Source organism: Girardinichthys multiradiatus, chromosome 19 (genome assembly GCF_021462225.1).
Source record: "Girardinichthys multiradiatus isolate DD_20200921_A chromosome 19, DD_fGirMul_XY1, whole genome shotgun sequence".
In the NCBI taxonomy this organism is placed as follows: Eukaryota; Metazoa; Chordata; class Actinopteri; order Cyprinodontiformes; family Goodeidae; genus Girardinichthys; species Girardinichthys multiradiatus.
The window spans coordinates 19,300,234-19,316,702 of record NC_061811.1 but is presented as its reverse complement, the minus strand read 5'-3'; the positions used below and the strand labels follow the sequence as shown (position 1 = coordinate 19,316,702).

Genomic DNA, 16,469 nt, shown 5'->3' with positions numbered 1-16,469 from the left:
CTAAAATCTCAGTCCCAAAACTAGGTGAAATTTTGTAGTGTGTCTTCAGGAAAAGCATATTTCAAGTAGATTGGCTGCAGCTATCATGCTTAAATAATAATAATAATAATAATAGGAATGCTAAAGCTTTCATTTATTCTATCTTAGAAATTTTGTCATATTTTTTCAGGTAGGTTAAGAAGCATCCATAGATGCATTTTCGGGGGAAATTTACTAAGAGTTATTTATAAGCTCTGGCTTTTAGAGCAGACTTACACAGAGTCCTTTTTTCACAAAAAAGGATTTAAAAATTATTAACTTTTTAAGGAACTTTTAATATGAAGTTATTCAGTTCAGGTTTGACTAGTTTATACAATGCATCTCTCACATCTTGTCTAAATCTAAGGTTTTCCTACTGTCAGAGCAGTGAGGCAAGATAAGATTAAACTATATTTCAGAGAAAACTAAGCATTCCATTTTTTTATATACAAACTGAATAAAGGTTTCACAAACCTAAAGCTGTGTGATCAACTTCAGTTTTTGTTACTCCAAGTAATTTCAAATGCAATTCAGAGTTCTGTAAAAACGATGTCCCTTAGGTTGGTCTCATCTTGAAAGTTTCAAATTAGATAACAGGTTCAAGGTGTTTAGCAAGCATTTACCAACGTATTTATATCTAAATGTATGTGATGGCTTATATTGTTATAAACCGGATTGATCTGAAGTGAAATTGGGCTGGATTAGATTCTGTATAGCTGTAAATGGGACGGACCTGTTTTATCTGTTGTAATATGGCACTATATAAACAAACTGAACTGAATTGATAGTGAATTCAATTATGTGGTTCCGGAGTAATGAGATTTAAGGCTTCTGTGAACATGATGGCATCTCAGGCTATCTCTACTGCTCATCATACCAATGAAAAGCTGGTGCTAATAATTCAAATGAAAAGGAAACAGTTTTTTTGAAGAACCCAGAAATTCTAGTTACTTAAATAAATTTATCAAGGACATTTTGATATGGATCCACACAATTAGATGTATGTTTTATTACCCACCTAGTTATGTGGAAGCAGCTGCACATGATGAAATCCATAGTTATAACTTCCTGTCGCTGGTATCTTATTGGCACAGTTGCTGCCTTTATTTAATAGGATTCCCTTATATGTTTTATTGAGGTTTGTTTAAAAGTTACCAAAACACATGCTGACCAAGTCAACCAAATTTGAACCATCATGCAGAATTTAGCGTTCCCAAACCACATGAAAACTTTATCAAAATTAAAGTTTTAGGATAATCTCTGTAATAATTGTTTTATATATTCATAAGCCAGAACACAAAAAGACTGTAATGTAGTTTTTCGTTTCTGGGGGGATCTTCTCTTTGAAAACATTCTTCTATAAGAATTTCTACAACCATAGCTGTAACAATTTTACAAATTTACCAAATTTGCTAAATTTATTAAATTTGTAACATTTTTCTTTAGTGCTCTCACCTTGCTGTTGGGTTTGCTCCCCTTCTTCCTCCTCTCCTTCTTCATAGTCCACCTCCTCTATAGCTTCCTCTTCCTCCTCCAGCCTCACTTCATCACCTTCCTCCTCTTCATCTTGCTCCACCTCTACCTCCTCTTCTTCCTCTCCCTCCCCTCTGTCCTCATCCTCCCCGTCCTCATGCTCCATTTGTTCGTCATTATAGTCCATGTAACCCTCCACATCTTCCTCTTCCTCCTCCACTTCTCCCTCCTCCTCCACGGCCCCCTCTTCGTCTTCCTCCTCCCTGTCATCCATCTCCTCTGTCCCGTCTGTCTCGTAGCACTCCTCCATGGTGGAGTTGTCCATGTCATCCAAGTAGGTGCTCCTCTTCGGAGAGTTTTCCAGAGCTTGTCTGTCTAGACTCTTCCTCTTCTTAGCCAACGGGCAGCCGTACACACTGCAAAGGGGAAACGAGAGTACCTGTTAGCCATTTTAGCAAACTTGCAAAGGAAATAATACCTCTTTAACCATTTCATATTGTGTCACATTACAAACACGAACTATTATGTGTTTTAAAGAGTTTGTTATGTTATAGACCAACTTAAAGTAGTGCCGAATTGAAAGTAAGTCAAGAATTTTTACTGAGACGCCTTTTTTTTCTGATACCCCTGAATAAAATCCTTTGAAAGTCATTGTTTAATTCTTGTGGCTATGTTTTACCATCGGCTTTCACTCAGCAGTGGCAGAAAGAAAGCAATTGTTAAATTAAAACTATATGAAGTCCTGTTTTAAAGTTTGCCACAATTCATGTATCCATTCCAAACATCATCCTGAACACCACAGTAAAACATGGTGGTGATAGAATCATGCTGTGGGAATACCTATTATTCAGTAGGGACACAAGAGCCAGTCAGAATTGATGGGAATATAGATACAACTAAATACAGGGCAATCCTTAAAAAATGTTAGAAATGTAGAAAAAAAGACTTAAGAGTGGGCTGGAGGTTTACCTTTGCAGGACAATGACCCCAAACATTCAGCCAGGGCTAAATTTGAATGGTTTAGATCAAAGCATACTCATGACCTATTCAAAATCCAGACATAAATGCAAGTCTGTATCTGTGGTAAGATTTGAAAATTGATGTTTACAGATTCTCTCCATTTAACATGACTAAGCCTGAGCTGTTTTGCAAAGAAGAATGGACAAGAATGTCAGTCTCGAGATGTAGAAAGCTGAAAGTGACATCCCCCTAAAGACCTGTAGATGTAATCGCAATGAAAGTTTTTTTTTTTTTGCAAAGTATTTACTCATGGGGGAATAAATGACACATTTTTAAAGTAAAAAATAAATAAAAAATAAAATACATTTACCAATTTTTTTCCAATCCCAACTAAATACATTTTGGCAGATATTACAAACACTGCTGCTTATTTTAACCTTTATTTTATAAAATGTATTAGCTACAGTACATTGTAAAAGGAGCTCAATACATGCAGAGTCACAGAAGGAAAGTTGAGCATCTTAAGTTCTGCTGAAATTAGGCTTCAATTAGATGTGCTCATTAACTATTGAGTTGTTATGCTAGCTAAAATGTTATTTTTTTCTAAAATCTCTTACACAGGAATCCCTGAAAGAAACAAAGCAAAATATTTTACATCAGTTTGTCCTTCAGGCAAGAGAAAATCACAGTGCCTGGCCTGCAAACACCTCTGAACTAAACTTTTAGCAGCAAAACAAAACAGCCTATCCTGAATTCATTGTAAGTGAGAACAAACCTGTATAGCCTGAACACTGAATAATATTAAGGCACTTGAGGTTTTAATGTATTCTTCGGCTCTCCTCATCACCGGGGGACAGATCCTAATCTGATAATCTGTGTATTTGCTCATGCCATTGATTACAGGGATCTTATGCCATTTGATTCATCAAACCTGTGTCCTGGAGAGTCCTGAAGCCTATGTGAGATTTGAGAAATCACCCACCCACTCCGTATTTTGTGTTTTGGGCTGTTGAATGGACCAAAAAGGCTCTGGTCATGTACACCCAGTTATGAAATATCCCCAGCTACTTTTCAGTGTACAACATCTGGATATTTGTCAAGTTCTGCACTACTACAAGAAACTCAAAGGCTGAAAGATGTTGATGAGATTTGAAGTGAAACAGCAAAGACAAATATTTCTGATAAATATACCTACTTTTCTCATATTCCAATTCAGTTTTATCCAATAGCTTATCCATACTCACTCAGTCAAGGCTAAATCTCACCCAGTCTGAGGATTCCTTAATAGTCTTGACCCGCTGCACCACCCGCGACCAAGGGCTTCATTTCATTAATCTAAGCCTACATGGAAACTCATTCCCTGCCTGACAAGCTCTCCCCCCCAGGGCAGTGAGAGGGTCTACGGGACAGTAAGGGAGGGGGGTTGAGGCTGCTCTGCAGCACAGTGATCAATAGTGCTTGTGACCAAACATCTCGAAGGTACATTAAAATGCCAGTCATCCTGGCTCCTCTGTTCCATGGCCCTCTCCAAATAAATCAAGGGCCAGTCCCAGTAGGCAGGTGGGCAGGCAGGAGAGGAGATGTAGAAAGGGAGATAGACACGGGTTCTCACCCCCCTCCTCTCATGCTTTGTCACCTGGCCTTGCTTTTCTACCTGTTTTTTTTAACAGTAAAACAGTCTGAAGGCAATGTTTCTTGTCAAGCTTTGAACTGCAGTGTGGCTTGGTGCCTGACAGGTCTTAATGCAACTACAGAAAAAAAAGGCCATGTTGTTGAACTGAATAATTGCTGCAACATCAGCTAATGGACAGCAAATAATACAAGGTGGGCTGTGTATTTTTTCATTGAAAGAAGTCAAGTACGTTTTATCATTCTGGGGGCAGGATTGTACAATCACTGAAAGTGGTCCACCTTTATGTGCACAAATGATTTTTTGTTGGAAGATTTGTACATGAATTATCATTACTTTGTTTAAAAAGATTCTTTACCCTTATGATTTGCCATTAAAATACATTTTTATTTATTTAGTTGGGTGAACTTTGATAGAAGTGGTTTGAATACTTTTCACATATGTTTTTTGATCTTTACTTTTATGAACTATTAACAGAATTGTCATCTTGTCTTAGAGTTGCATTTGGGTGGTTGCTATGCAAACTGAGCAGGAACTTGTGTGTGTGTGGAGGAGTCCTGGGAGGCAGTCCGTTGGCACCCCAGCTAATCTTGGTGTCCTTGGATGCCAGATGTGGACGTGTGGGCTGTATCAGTATCTGGACAAAACCAGTTTTATTCAGTAGAACTTGTATTTGTGAAACTGTGTGCAGCCAAACCCACGATTCTGTAACATGAGTGTTCTTTCTTTCCTTAAAAAAAGGCTATGACACAGGGTAACTCCTTTGAGAGAATGAACTGTCTCTCCCTGGCCAGCCAAAGATAACTTTGACTCGCTTGTGTCTTTATTGCATACCTTCTCTGAGTTTATCATTATGTCTAACTCGGAGATTTTTAATCACAGCAGTGACAAGACAGTGCAGCATGGCTTGCCTTCCTTAGATTAAAATTTTTTCCAACTCTGAGATTTGCTTTTCATCAAGTAACATTAAAATGTCTTTTTAGAACCACAGGTCTAGTCCAAGCAGACTTTTAATGCAACAGGTGGCGGCTTGGGATCTCCGAAAGATTTTGTATATTTAGTATATGTTTTGTTTTGCCTGTCAATATATAGTACTTCAAAGTCCTTCTGATATGAATTATTGTATTTTGCTCGTTTAGAAATTTAGAATGCTGTTTATATTAATTATGTTAAGAATATACATAATTATCTCTAACATTAAATATTGATAGTTAATATGCAAAATTTTGAAATGAACCTGTCTTTTATCCAACGGAATTATGTTTTGAAAAAGGTGAATGTGATCCTGTCTTAAGATGGTTGTGACTAGAGTTATAGATTGCTTACATTTATAAAATTTAGGGAAGTGCTTCTCACTTGTGAAGAAAATGTTTTAGAAACATAGTGGAGTCCTTTTTTTAATCTGCTTATGATTGGTTGACCAGTTTTTTTCCTCCTCCCACCGGGCTGTAGAGTTGAGCTGAGGTCAGAGACTCAAATCAAACCTTTGAAACCCTCAAAAACATTTAGTCTCACTAAGTCAGAGACATGATTGATGTGCATTTTGAGATTTGTTTGCGCTGTATGCTACATTAGATTTGAGTTTCACCTATGCATACCTTGGGAATGTGGTCAGTCTTTATTTAAGCTGTTAATTCTTTTGCATACAACCCATCACTGTATGTGATCCAAAGTTGGGAACATACAGACATTCAAAGTATGTCCTATGACTGACGGCTTGCCAAACTCAGAGTGAATTTCTGCCCAACAAAGCCAGCTTTTTAGTTTGACCAGTGACCCAGTCCATCCTATAAGCCATAAGACAGCAGTTTAGAAGAAGCATGCCAGAGGTAACAGAACAGCAAAAAAAAAAAAAACAACAACAAAAGTAAGATTGTGGTGAAAGCTGGATTTTTGTTTTCTTTCTGTTAACAAATCTACATGACAATGTCAATCAGTCAATTTCTATTCCGCTTCTTCCATAGTGGGTCACGAGAAGCTGGTGCCTATCTCCAGCAATCTATGGGTGGGAGGTGGGGTACACCCGGGACAGGTCGCCAGTCCATTGCAGGGCAACACACAAACAACCAAGCACACACTCATTCACACACCTAAGGGCAATTTAGAGAGACCAATTAACCTAACAGACATGTGTTTTCACTGTGGGAGGAAGCCGGAGTACCCGGAGAGAACCCACGCATGCACGGCGAGAACATGCAAACTCCATGCAGAGAGACCCCCGGGCCGGGAGTCGAACCCCGGACCTTCTTGAACAGTGCTACCAACTGCGCCACCATGCAACCCTACATGACAATGTTTTAATGTTTTACAATAATTATCGTTCACACAGCAACAGTAAAGATGTGAAAATGGTGTAACTCCCCCACCACACCACTAATTGGTTGTATGTTCTTTGAAACTCAACAACATGCACAAACACTTTCTGCTTACAAAACAGGGGGAAAATGAGCACTTTGTTGAAAAACCGCCATCAGATTCAAGAGTCAGCAGTACAAATAAGTACTCTGCAATCTGCCATTGTTAACGTTGATATCTTCGTCTCCTGTGCGTTTAAAACTGGTTGGCAGCCATTATGTTGTGCGCATGTGCATTAATTTCTAAAGATTTTAGTTATACTGTGCATAAGCCAGGGCTTTCCTATAGGAAAAGATGTCCGGATGTTTTCAAACATTTGCAATCTGTAACCCCTCAAATTGTACTATTTTCAGAGAAAACGTGTGGTGTTGTCATATAAATGAACAGAAACACGTTTCCATGTTCACCAGAAAATGTTTTTGTGTAAACAGAGCCTAAACCTATGCATTTAACATTGTACCAAAATAATTGTAGTACCAGCTAAACTGAACCAGTACAGATTTTTTGAAAAGGTCCGAAATGGCATGTGAGAGCGGCAGCATGAGCAATGATGCTCTCACGTCATTTATACCATCCCCGCACACCAATGCAACTGCATTTAAACAACCATTACTCATAAATACTGCAGCAATGACTCAAAATTACATTTCATGGAAACATTTGCAAACTCTCTGTCTGGCCATGTGAATATTCCCTGAGATGCCTGATACTTAAAACTGAAATAAAACTGACAGAATGATCTACTTACTGGTTTATTTGGCCAATATTTATTTGACCACTTGGGGGCACTCACAGAGCACTAAAAATCCAACTTGATCCTTATACAAAAAATATATCATATACCGGCCTGAAGGAGCTAAATACTGAATTCCACATCCTTGATCCCAACATAGACTTACTATTTATAGTGCATCATAAGTGACACACATACTTCATAGGTGCAACAGAACTTGATGTTCTGCAAAATCCACTCAAATGAAATTTAGGTTTTCCTAAGAAACATAGGATGGGAAACAGTGGAAATCAGCTTTTCTATAGGCTTATGCAAAACTGAAAACATATTTTCCTTTTTGCTTGAGAGGGCCTTTTAGAATCTTGTAAATTCTTAGATTTTGACTTGTTAATTGTATTTTAAACGTTGTTCAATTGAAGTGCTAACTTTAAAAATGCTAGCAATGTAACCGAGATTGCACCCTTGATAGGCGGGATTTATGAGATAAGATTGTTTTGATAGATTAGAGACTGATTGGTTTACTGATATAAATTACCATAGCTTAATATTACTATCAGAGCTCAGATCTTAAGAGTCTTTTAGCTGTTGCTGTATGATGAAAAGGTGTTTACCCTGTTTTTAGCGAGCCCCATGATGACTAAACCTGCAGGAAGACTCCGCAGCTTCCCACGTTCTTCCAATTCTGCCACCGAGTGACCTTGTCAGCAATGTTCCTCATCACAGGCCTTGCATCCCACTCACTGCACTTAGCAATTAAAATTCCTCAAGTAATTAAGTGGTATTTTAGTTGAAAAGAGGACTAATTCAGCTGGAAACGTGAAGAAAACGGGAAGCAATGAGAAGATGCTGCACCATTCTATGTAGTTTGCTTTGTCCCCTCTGGCAGAATGACAAAAATCCTCTGAGAAGCGCGTGCTGGATGGGCGGCAGCAATCAAGAGGAGAAAAGAGCTTTAGATCACAAAAAGAACACTTGATTTTTCTATAAAGTGGGCATCCTTAGCATTACAAGATGGAACAAATTCTATTACAGTGTGAACAAGAGGACCCTTAATGCAGAATAGTCCCTTCAGGAGGCACTGTACTGAATGGACTCCCGTTCCTGGAGCGTTAACGTGAGACTGGGGAGAGGAGTGGCAGGAGACAGAGAGCCTCTGTTTGGCTAATTTCAGTCGACAGTTGAGCGACTGCTGGAATGCGACAGCCTTCCACGGCGCCTTTATTAGCAGTCATATTAGCGGCTGTTCGCAGCGGGGGCAAAGGCTTTAGCCAGTCATTAGCATCACACACTATTTGTGTCCCTGACACACAGATGAAGGTGCTGTTGCTGCTCCCCTTCCCTCCTCTTCTATTCATCTTCTCTTCCTGCCATCTTTATATTCTCCCTCCTTTCCTTCAATACATTCCTCTGCATTTATTTCATTATTTTAACATTTTCTAGCATAAGTTGCTCTCTGCATTAGTAATTCTGCTTTTTTTTGCTTATTTTCTCCGACAGTGCTGCTGTCTTCATTGCACTTATGGCTCCACAAAGCAGACTTTAGACGGAGGGAATACACCTCCTCCGACTGCGCTCCCCATCCAGCAGGAGGATCTGAAGGCACGTGTGGCAGAGCCCCGTCGCCATGGTGACACCCTCCAGAAATCCACGAGGGATTCGCCATCCTCACAGCCAGCCAGCCAGCCAGCCAGCGAGGAAAAATGAGGGAGAACGGCAGGCAGGGAGAGAAAATGAGAGGTGGGGAGGAAAATTAGAGGCTATAGGAGGCGAGACAGATGGGAGAATGTATGCTTTTTTTGTGCATTTCCGTATGCAGGCCTCTTTTATGTGTGCCCAAACCTGGAAATATAGGGTTGAGGAGGTATAAAGAAAAGGACGGTTTTGCGTATGAAAGAGGAGTGAGGATCATTTCAGAGCTGTCAGGCTTCTCCCGCTAGCAGAGGAGAACAAAAGACAGTGTCTTGGTGCAGGAGTCTCAGCAAGCGCATGGCAGACGCCGCAATTTGGGGGGTTTGCTGGTGGCTCAGGCTTGCATAGTTGCTGCTTTGGCCCATTCATGAGCACAAGGATGACTGTCAGACTTTCCTAAAACTCATAAATATCACCTCAAATAGCTGCCGTTTTGAAATAATCCCCATCCGTAAAACTCACAGGATGCTTGTGTATAATTCTTTTTTGTCTGGATTTACTAGAACCTTTATGGCAAAACCAGCATTTGAATTTTTATTTTTATTTTCCATTTTTTGGTAATATATTGAAACAAAGTGCACTAGATTATTGACTGTGCAATTGTAAACATATGTGTTGTGGTAGGCTGGAATTGAACTACCAACTTCGCAGCTGACAGACAACGTCTTTTTAATCCACGGTGCTGGTAACTGGCAGGTAAGGTATTTTACAAAAGGCCCAAAAGAACGGGCCATTTATGATCAATGTTACAGGCAGACGCATATGGACGGAGCCTTCTGTATGTATTCTGTGCTGCTTTTGTGCATATTTTAGTCCTTCATGATGGAGCTTGCAGATGCATGCCCAAGTGTAACTAACTAAGCAATTCCACCAGTGGAAACAGTATGGCACAATATAGCTCACGCATCAACAACGAAAGGAACAAGAAGAATACAAAGACAATGACAGAAATGGCAGAACCTTTCCATCCATATGCCATTATGCATTGATTGGCTGCAAAGTTCAGCTCCGTTTACTGCGGTGCCCCATTTTAGATCCTTTTCTGAAAATGTACATTATCACAACTTCCTCCACCGCCATGTTTGATATTGCCTGAAAATTACCTCTGTTGCTCTCTGTATTACTAAGTCAGAACTGCCCGCTGGTGGATATAGTGCCTTACAGTGATGGCAACTTAATAAATGCATTTAAAGCATAAGGGTAGCGATGCTTGACAGAAATGTGAAAATCTATTTACATGTGTAAAAGGAGTTTAAAGGGCCTTAATTGTTCTTCTTTGTATAACTTTGAAGATCATCTTAAATGTCACCTCTGCAATCATATTTTCTTTACTTTATAATATTAGTGAAATCCGTATTAACTACAGGTCTTTGTACCACTGACCGCTCTCTCTTTCTTACACTGCGTGACGTCTTCTCTGGTCCCAATGTAAATAAATAATGATCAATCACTCCTTTAGGCTATGAAATTGTTACAATAAATTAATGTGAATCAGAACGTTTTCTCCCAATTAATTAGACAAAGCTGTTATTCTTTAAATGTAACATTTTTTTAATAATGTCTTGTATTATTTTTATTTATTTTTTTGTTTTTATAAAAACAAAAAAAACAACGTTGTCATTTACAGTTCTTCAAGAGAAATCTGAATCACCTAAAATCTGTATTGGTAGGAGAGAGCTTTCAATGATCACACAAAGATCCAACCTCTTGTCCAAATATGATAAATTCTGGCTCCAAAAAAGATGATGGCCAAATGTGAAATCCAAAGTTTAAAGCTCACAAACCCGTCAGAAATGTAAACTTGGCCCCTTCTATCTTTTGTACAGTAATTAATTCTTCATTTCAACTTGTTTCTCAACACAACTACACAACTGTGGGTGTCTCTACATTTTTCTGCCTAAGCACTGCACAATGACAAGCAAACTTTTCAGTTGGCATCTTACATGTGTTTAGGAAAATCTTCCAACATTTACCATCTAAACCTACCCAAAGTGTTGGCTGCTCATTTTAGCCGTTTTTCTGTCATGTATAATAATTACCAAACAGAACTAAAGTGTTTTTGTGTTTAGTGAGTTTTTTTCTGCAACTGAAAGCAAACTGGTACCACTGAAGCTAGGAGGAATGAATCAGGCTTGCACCGATGGTTTATGCTGCACCAGATGAGAAGCCAAAATGCTGCCCAGATTCTGTGCTGTGATTTGCAGAGGGAAAGGCATGTAGTCTACAATTTTATTTTCATTTAACATTAAGCTGGATTTAATTCTTGTTTAGACAGTCTTTCTTCTCTATTTTGTTTTACATATTAACATAAAGTACACTTTGCTTAAATATGTTAAATCATCTTTATTGGTGTCTGTCATAGAAATGAAGGGAAGCCTGTTCCATTCTACCTCAGGCTATTGAATGGACAACATCTCACAGAATGCAATCTGCAAAATGAGCTTTCTGTGTGCTTTGGCTTGAAAAGGCCCATTAAAACAAATTTTTTGATTTAAATACAGTTATATTCAATAAATTAGAATATTATAAAAAAGTTAATTTATTTCAGTAACTCAATTCTTTAAGTAAAACACAATACAAAGATTAACTCCAGAGAGACTGATATTTTCAAGCCTTTATTTCTGTTAATTATGTTTGTCCACTTACAGCTAAAACATGTCATTTAAGATTAGAATATTACAGAGGAGTAATAAAAAACATTTTAATATAGAAATGTGGGTTTAATAGAAAGTATGTTTAATACCTGTCTAAAGGTTGTTACTTTCAAAAGGTGCTTTTAATCAGAGAAACGAGCCTCATCACTGCATATTTTAATTTATTTAATATCATTGCATTTCGTTTAGGTTAAAAATCCACACTTGTCTTTATATTATTGATGTCCCCTGTTTAATTTTCTTGAGGATTTAAGGGCTAGTACAAACCAGTAAAAAGCACCATGCATCTCCTGTTTGCGACTGGAGACTGGCTATGCCACCTCACCTCACCTCCCCAACAAACCAAATGCCAGTGACCACCAAGTGGGAGGAATCGATACAAATTTTTCACAAAATTTTCTAGAATTAATTAGGCATTTATTATAAATCAGTGCATTGACAACAATAAGTGTTTGTTTAATGCCTAAATAAAAACATAAACTGTCCTAATCTTCGTAATGCATATGTCTTGATAAACTTGTTTATGTCAGAAAACTGAATGCATCATTCAGTTTTCAGACAGCTGCATTATCAACTGTGAGAATATTAGTGTTTATATCATCTAAGCTATTTTACATAATTCTCTTGAGGAAGTCCTGAGGAGGAGAGCTCATCGAGCAGCTGATTCTAGGCTGTAATGTGGCTATCTGTCATCCTGCAGCTAAAATCACTCCCGGATTAGCCAGGTAAGGAGTCTTTCCACCAGCGTAATGACTTCAATCAATCACCTCGACTCTCAGATGCATCAAGAGAGAGCAGCTATGTAGCTGCTACCCCATCAGCCATTTTCTAAAGAGGAATTCCCTTTTCTTTTGTTTTTTCATCTGTCTGCTGAAGCCACCGAAGAAGTTGTCACAGTAGCTGTTTGTTTGGATGAACTGATGGAGCAATTTTTGTCTGTGATGAACCACCTGAGTGAGGATATATTACCTGCACATTTATTTTGTTTATTTCTTACCTGCTGGGGAACATTCATTACCTGATTAGAAGTCAATAAAATACATTAAAGATTCTCATTACTAAGTGCATTGTTGCCCAGAGTTATGCACGATCTATTTGCATGTCAGAAAACCAGTAGAATTTGCTAATTGTAGAGCTCCAAACTACTATTCGCAATACAAGCCAATTACAGAGCATTTATCTCCATTTTATGCGCTATGACAGTAAAGATAACTTGTTCACCAGTCTGCCACTGCTTACACACTTTCAGGGCTGGTGATAAATAATTTCTGCCTGTAAAAAATGGCTGTACAAACACAAACATGTATATGCTGTTCCTTTTAATCTTTTTTCATTTAAGTTTATATATCTACACTTAATGTCTGCACACTGTGAGCACTTGAAAGTCAAATTCATCGCTTGTGCACACAATCTTGGCCAATAAAGCTGAATCTGATTCAGGTTCTAATTTCATATATATGTTTCGCATGTCAGCCATATTCTGACGTCAGGGAGGTCTGCTTGTATTTCCAAGAACATTTAAATGCCCCATATGTTGAACATGGCTGAAATACAGCTAAAGGTTGCAGATATAAAATTAAAACAGTTATATACTTATTAGGGAACTCAATAAAAGTGCTGATGTTAAAAATAATAAAATTATTCTATATTGTTAAGCCTGCTATCTTTTCTCTTGTTCTTTGAATAATTGATTAACCTTTGCCTGCTAAGTTCATTGTTTGCTCTTACATAGATATTTTGCAGAACAAAAATTTTTCACCAGTTTTTATTGATCTGCAAACAACATAATGTTTTTTTATTTATTAAGGCTGCACAATTTCAGGAAAACATTATGATATAATTGGTGAAAACCGAGATGCGATATCAACTAACTCAACTTACTCACATTTCCAGACTCTTTTCTTTTTGCACCATTAAACAATGTTCCAACCACTCTCTGTGAGCTTTAGCCTCTCAGCCACCAAAACTATACATCAGGTGTGGTCATTAAAGGCAGTTACAGTCAATTCAACCTGCCAAAAATATTAGGGTTTTGCAGATCATAAATGCATGACTCTTGAAATACAGCTTCACACCAAATGTTGTGTCAAAGCAGTCCTTTGCGATTGCAACATTGCACACCCCATAACATTGTGATGAGGATATTGTTTTCAAAATATAGTTCAGCTTTAAATTTTATTTTAAAAATTTTTTTGAAAATGAAGGTAAAAATTGTGAATAACGAACATAGAATTCAAGAAATGTATAAGAGGAAAACTTACCTGGTGAGACTTACTGTTACGTTTGAAGATGTGAAAACTATTTTATGTTATGCTCTAACATGGATTCTGTTACCTTTGCAATGCCCGTGGAGACTGACAAGTGAAAATGTGTCTTAAAAAAGTAAAAGATTCTAGAATTACAACTTCTAGATTTCGAGCAACCCATTCAGTAGTTTTTTGTGGTTACAAATTTCTTTTTTTGTGTAACAGACATGGCATGTTTTGCCAAAACCTCCTATATGTTGTCTTCATTTATGTGGATTTCTGCAACAAAATCTTTACAAAGACTTCCTTTACATCCAGTAAAGTAATGTTAGTGGATCTATTTATGGTAATTTGTTTCTGTTGTGATGCTAATTACCATTCTTAATGGGAATTACCTTTACTTACGACACACTATATGTTTATTTAAAACTTTCTTGGAAATTCATGTTATCCTCTTTTTGAATTGTGTTTCAAAAAGAATCTCTGTCTTCAGGGACATGCAGCTCTTTTCTCCATATAACAAGGTATATGGAGGTGTTACAAAGTTACAGTTTCCAAAAACTTTACCATCATACCATTACTGCAGGTCCTTTTAATGAGAGCTTGGAGTGATCAGAATATTCCGATATAGCTCTTTTCTTTCTACATCCTAGCACTTTCCACTAGCTTATCCAACTACAAAATACACTTAATATAATACATTAACATTTATCCATACATGAAATTATACATTTACATAACTTACAAATATATTTAAATACATAATTACAAACATAATTACAAAGACAGTGTTGTGTATCCTTGAATATGATGGCTATTCCATCCACTATTGTTTAGAAAGCTGCAAAAATTACTTATTTCCAAAAAAAATCTGGTCCTATTTATGTATTATTACATTACTGACTGCAGTTGTTACATTTTTAAAGGATTTAACTTTAAACAGGAGTTCTCAGAAATACCATAATACTTGCTTTTATTGGCTTAAGAACATTATTACATTATTTGCAAATAATTATATTATTTGCTTTATAACATTTAGACGTCCAAAATGTTTAAGTATTGGCTGTTATTACGTTATTGGTGCCATCAACATTTGAAAACTACAACAATATTCAATGTGTTTATTCAAGATTTTTGCTCAAGTCTGTGTATTAAAATAGAAATTGTTATAGGTAACAAACTAACAGTGCAATAATAAGAATGTTATTTTATTTTACACAGTGTACAAATAATTTTGGTTTTCAGTTTTAAATAGATTTTTTCTTATTGAAAATTATCATACCATTAGAATGCAGTGGACCAATTTTATAAAGATTTCATTCCAAGCTGGAACCAGTAGAACTGGACAAGAGTTGGGGAACACAGAATATATACATTTACGTAAAGGACATACATTGAATGCATGGCTGAGTTTCCTTCTTTTTATGTGATTTGTTGACAATAACAATCACAACCAGCCTTGGTGGTTACAGTAGTTCTTCTATAAATGAACAGAGCAAAGACTCCCTTAGTGAGCCGTAGCGCAAGTCCCACTCTGTTTCATGTTTGCTAAGCCTCATCTTTCCACCAGTGGAAGAGGGCTTTATGAGACTGATGTAATTCTGTTGGCAGCTGCTGTGGACGAGAGGGTATGCCGGGAGGAGGGGCAAGAAAGATCCAGAAACGGGTTTAGAAATGGGTTCAGAGGTTAGGGGCCAGGATGAGCTCCAGCCTGGAGGTGGCCCAGATCAGCTAACCCATTCAGAATGCGCTACCTCCCCTCTCCCTTGCCAAGGTCCACCCCACCACCATCCACCCAACCAACCCCCCACGGCACACTCCGCACTAACCGCACATGATCTGCAATTCCCTTTGATGTTGCTCCACTGGGAGGCAGCTATAAAAATAAAAAAAAAGGAGAGAAAAATAGGAGACTGGAGAAAAAAAAGGATAAACACCACCTGTTTATCTGACGTCAGGTAATGTCAGAAAGGCAGTTTACAGCCTTGTCATAAAGCACAGAAGGCAAATGAGGGGGAGAAATTACAAAGGGAAAAGTAAACAAATACATGCACGCCACTGTAAATTTGGCAGCCGTGCTGTTGAAGGGCTTTCAAAGCCTGTTTTAAACTGTGTTAGAGGACAGGATATGCAGCAGAATAAATAAATAAATAAATTAAGTTCTAGCAGAAGAAAGAGACTCTGTAATGTAATATAATAGTGTTTTAGTGAACTGTTATTACAGCAGTCATTGTATTTGAGCAGACCAATCTCTGTCCAGCTCTGTCGTGCCGCTGAAGTGATAACAGCTGAATCAGAGCTAAACTGAAATGAACCCTGAGGCACCACGCACAGTCTGAAGTGTATAAACTAATGACAGAGCTGACAGATCCAACCAGCTCAGTTCCTTCCACCCCCAGCCCACACACTCTCAGTTTTTTATGGTGATATAAAGCTTTCCCATTAAATATGGAAATTTCTGTTTCGGTGACAGATACTTCATGGAGGGGGGCTGATGGCATGCACTGTGTTTTTTTGGAAACGGAAGTGGCAGATTTTGATTAATGCGACCTTATCTGGTGCTGCACATGGAGACAGAGGGCTTCCTGAGCTTGGTGGGGGTGGATGGCAGCCTATTCTTTCCTTTACCAGACATCTTTCTTTCCTCAATTTGATTTTGCTCTGCATTTCTGCTGTTTTCACTCTACTTTTGCTTTTCTTATGTCATTGTC

The 16,469-nt window shown here is 37.9% G+C and overlaps 1 protein-coding gene across 6 annotated transcripts in view; it reads right to left on the bottom strand.

The window, feature by feature from the left end:
- Positions 1-16,469, bottom strand: part of myt1lb (myelin transcription factor 1-like, b) — a 152,605-nt gene that overhangs the window by 59,670 nt on the left and 76,466 nt on the right. For all 6 annotated transcript variants that reach the window (XM_047344874.1, XM_047344875.1, XM_047344869.1 and 3 more), the window contains exon 5: positions 1,474-1,907. In XM_047344874.1, coding sequence (XP_047200830.1) covers positions 1,474-1,907 — 434 coding nt within the window. The remainder of the gene's footprint in view (positions 1-1,473; positions 1,908-16,469) is intronic.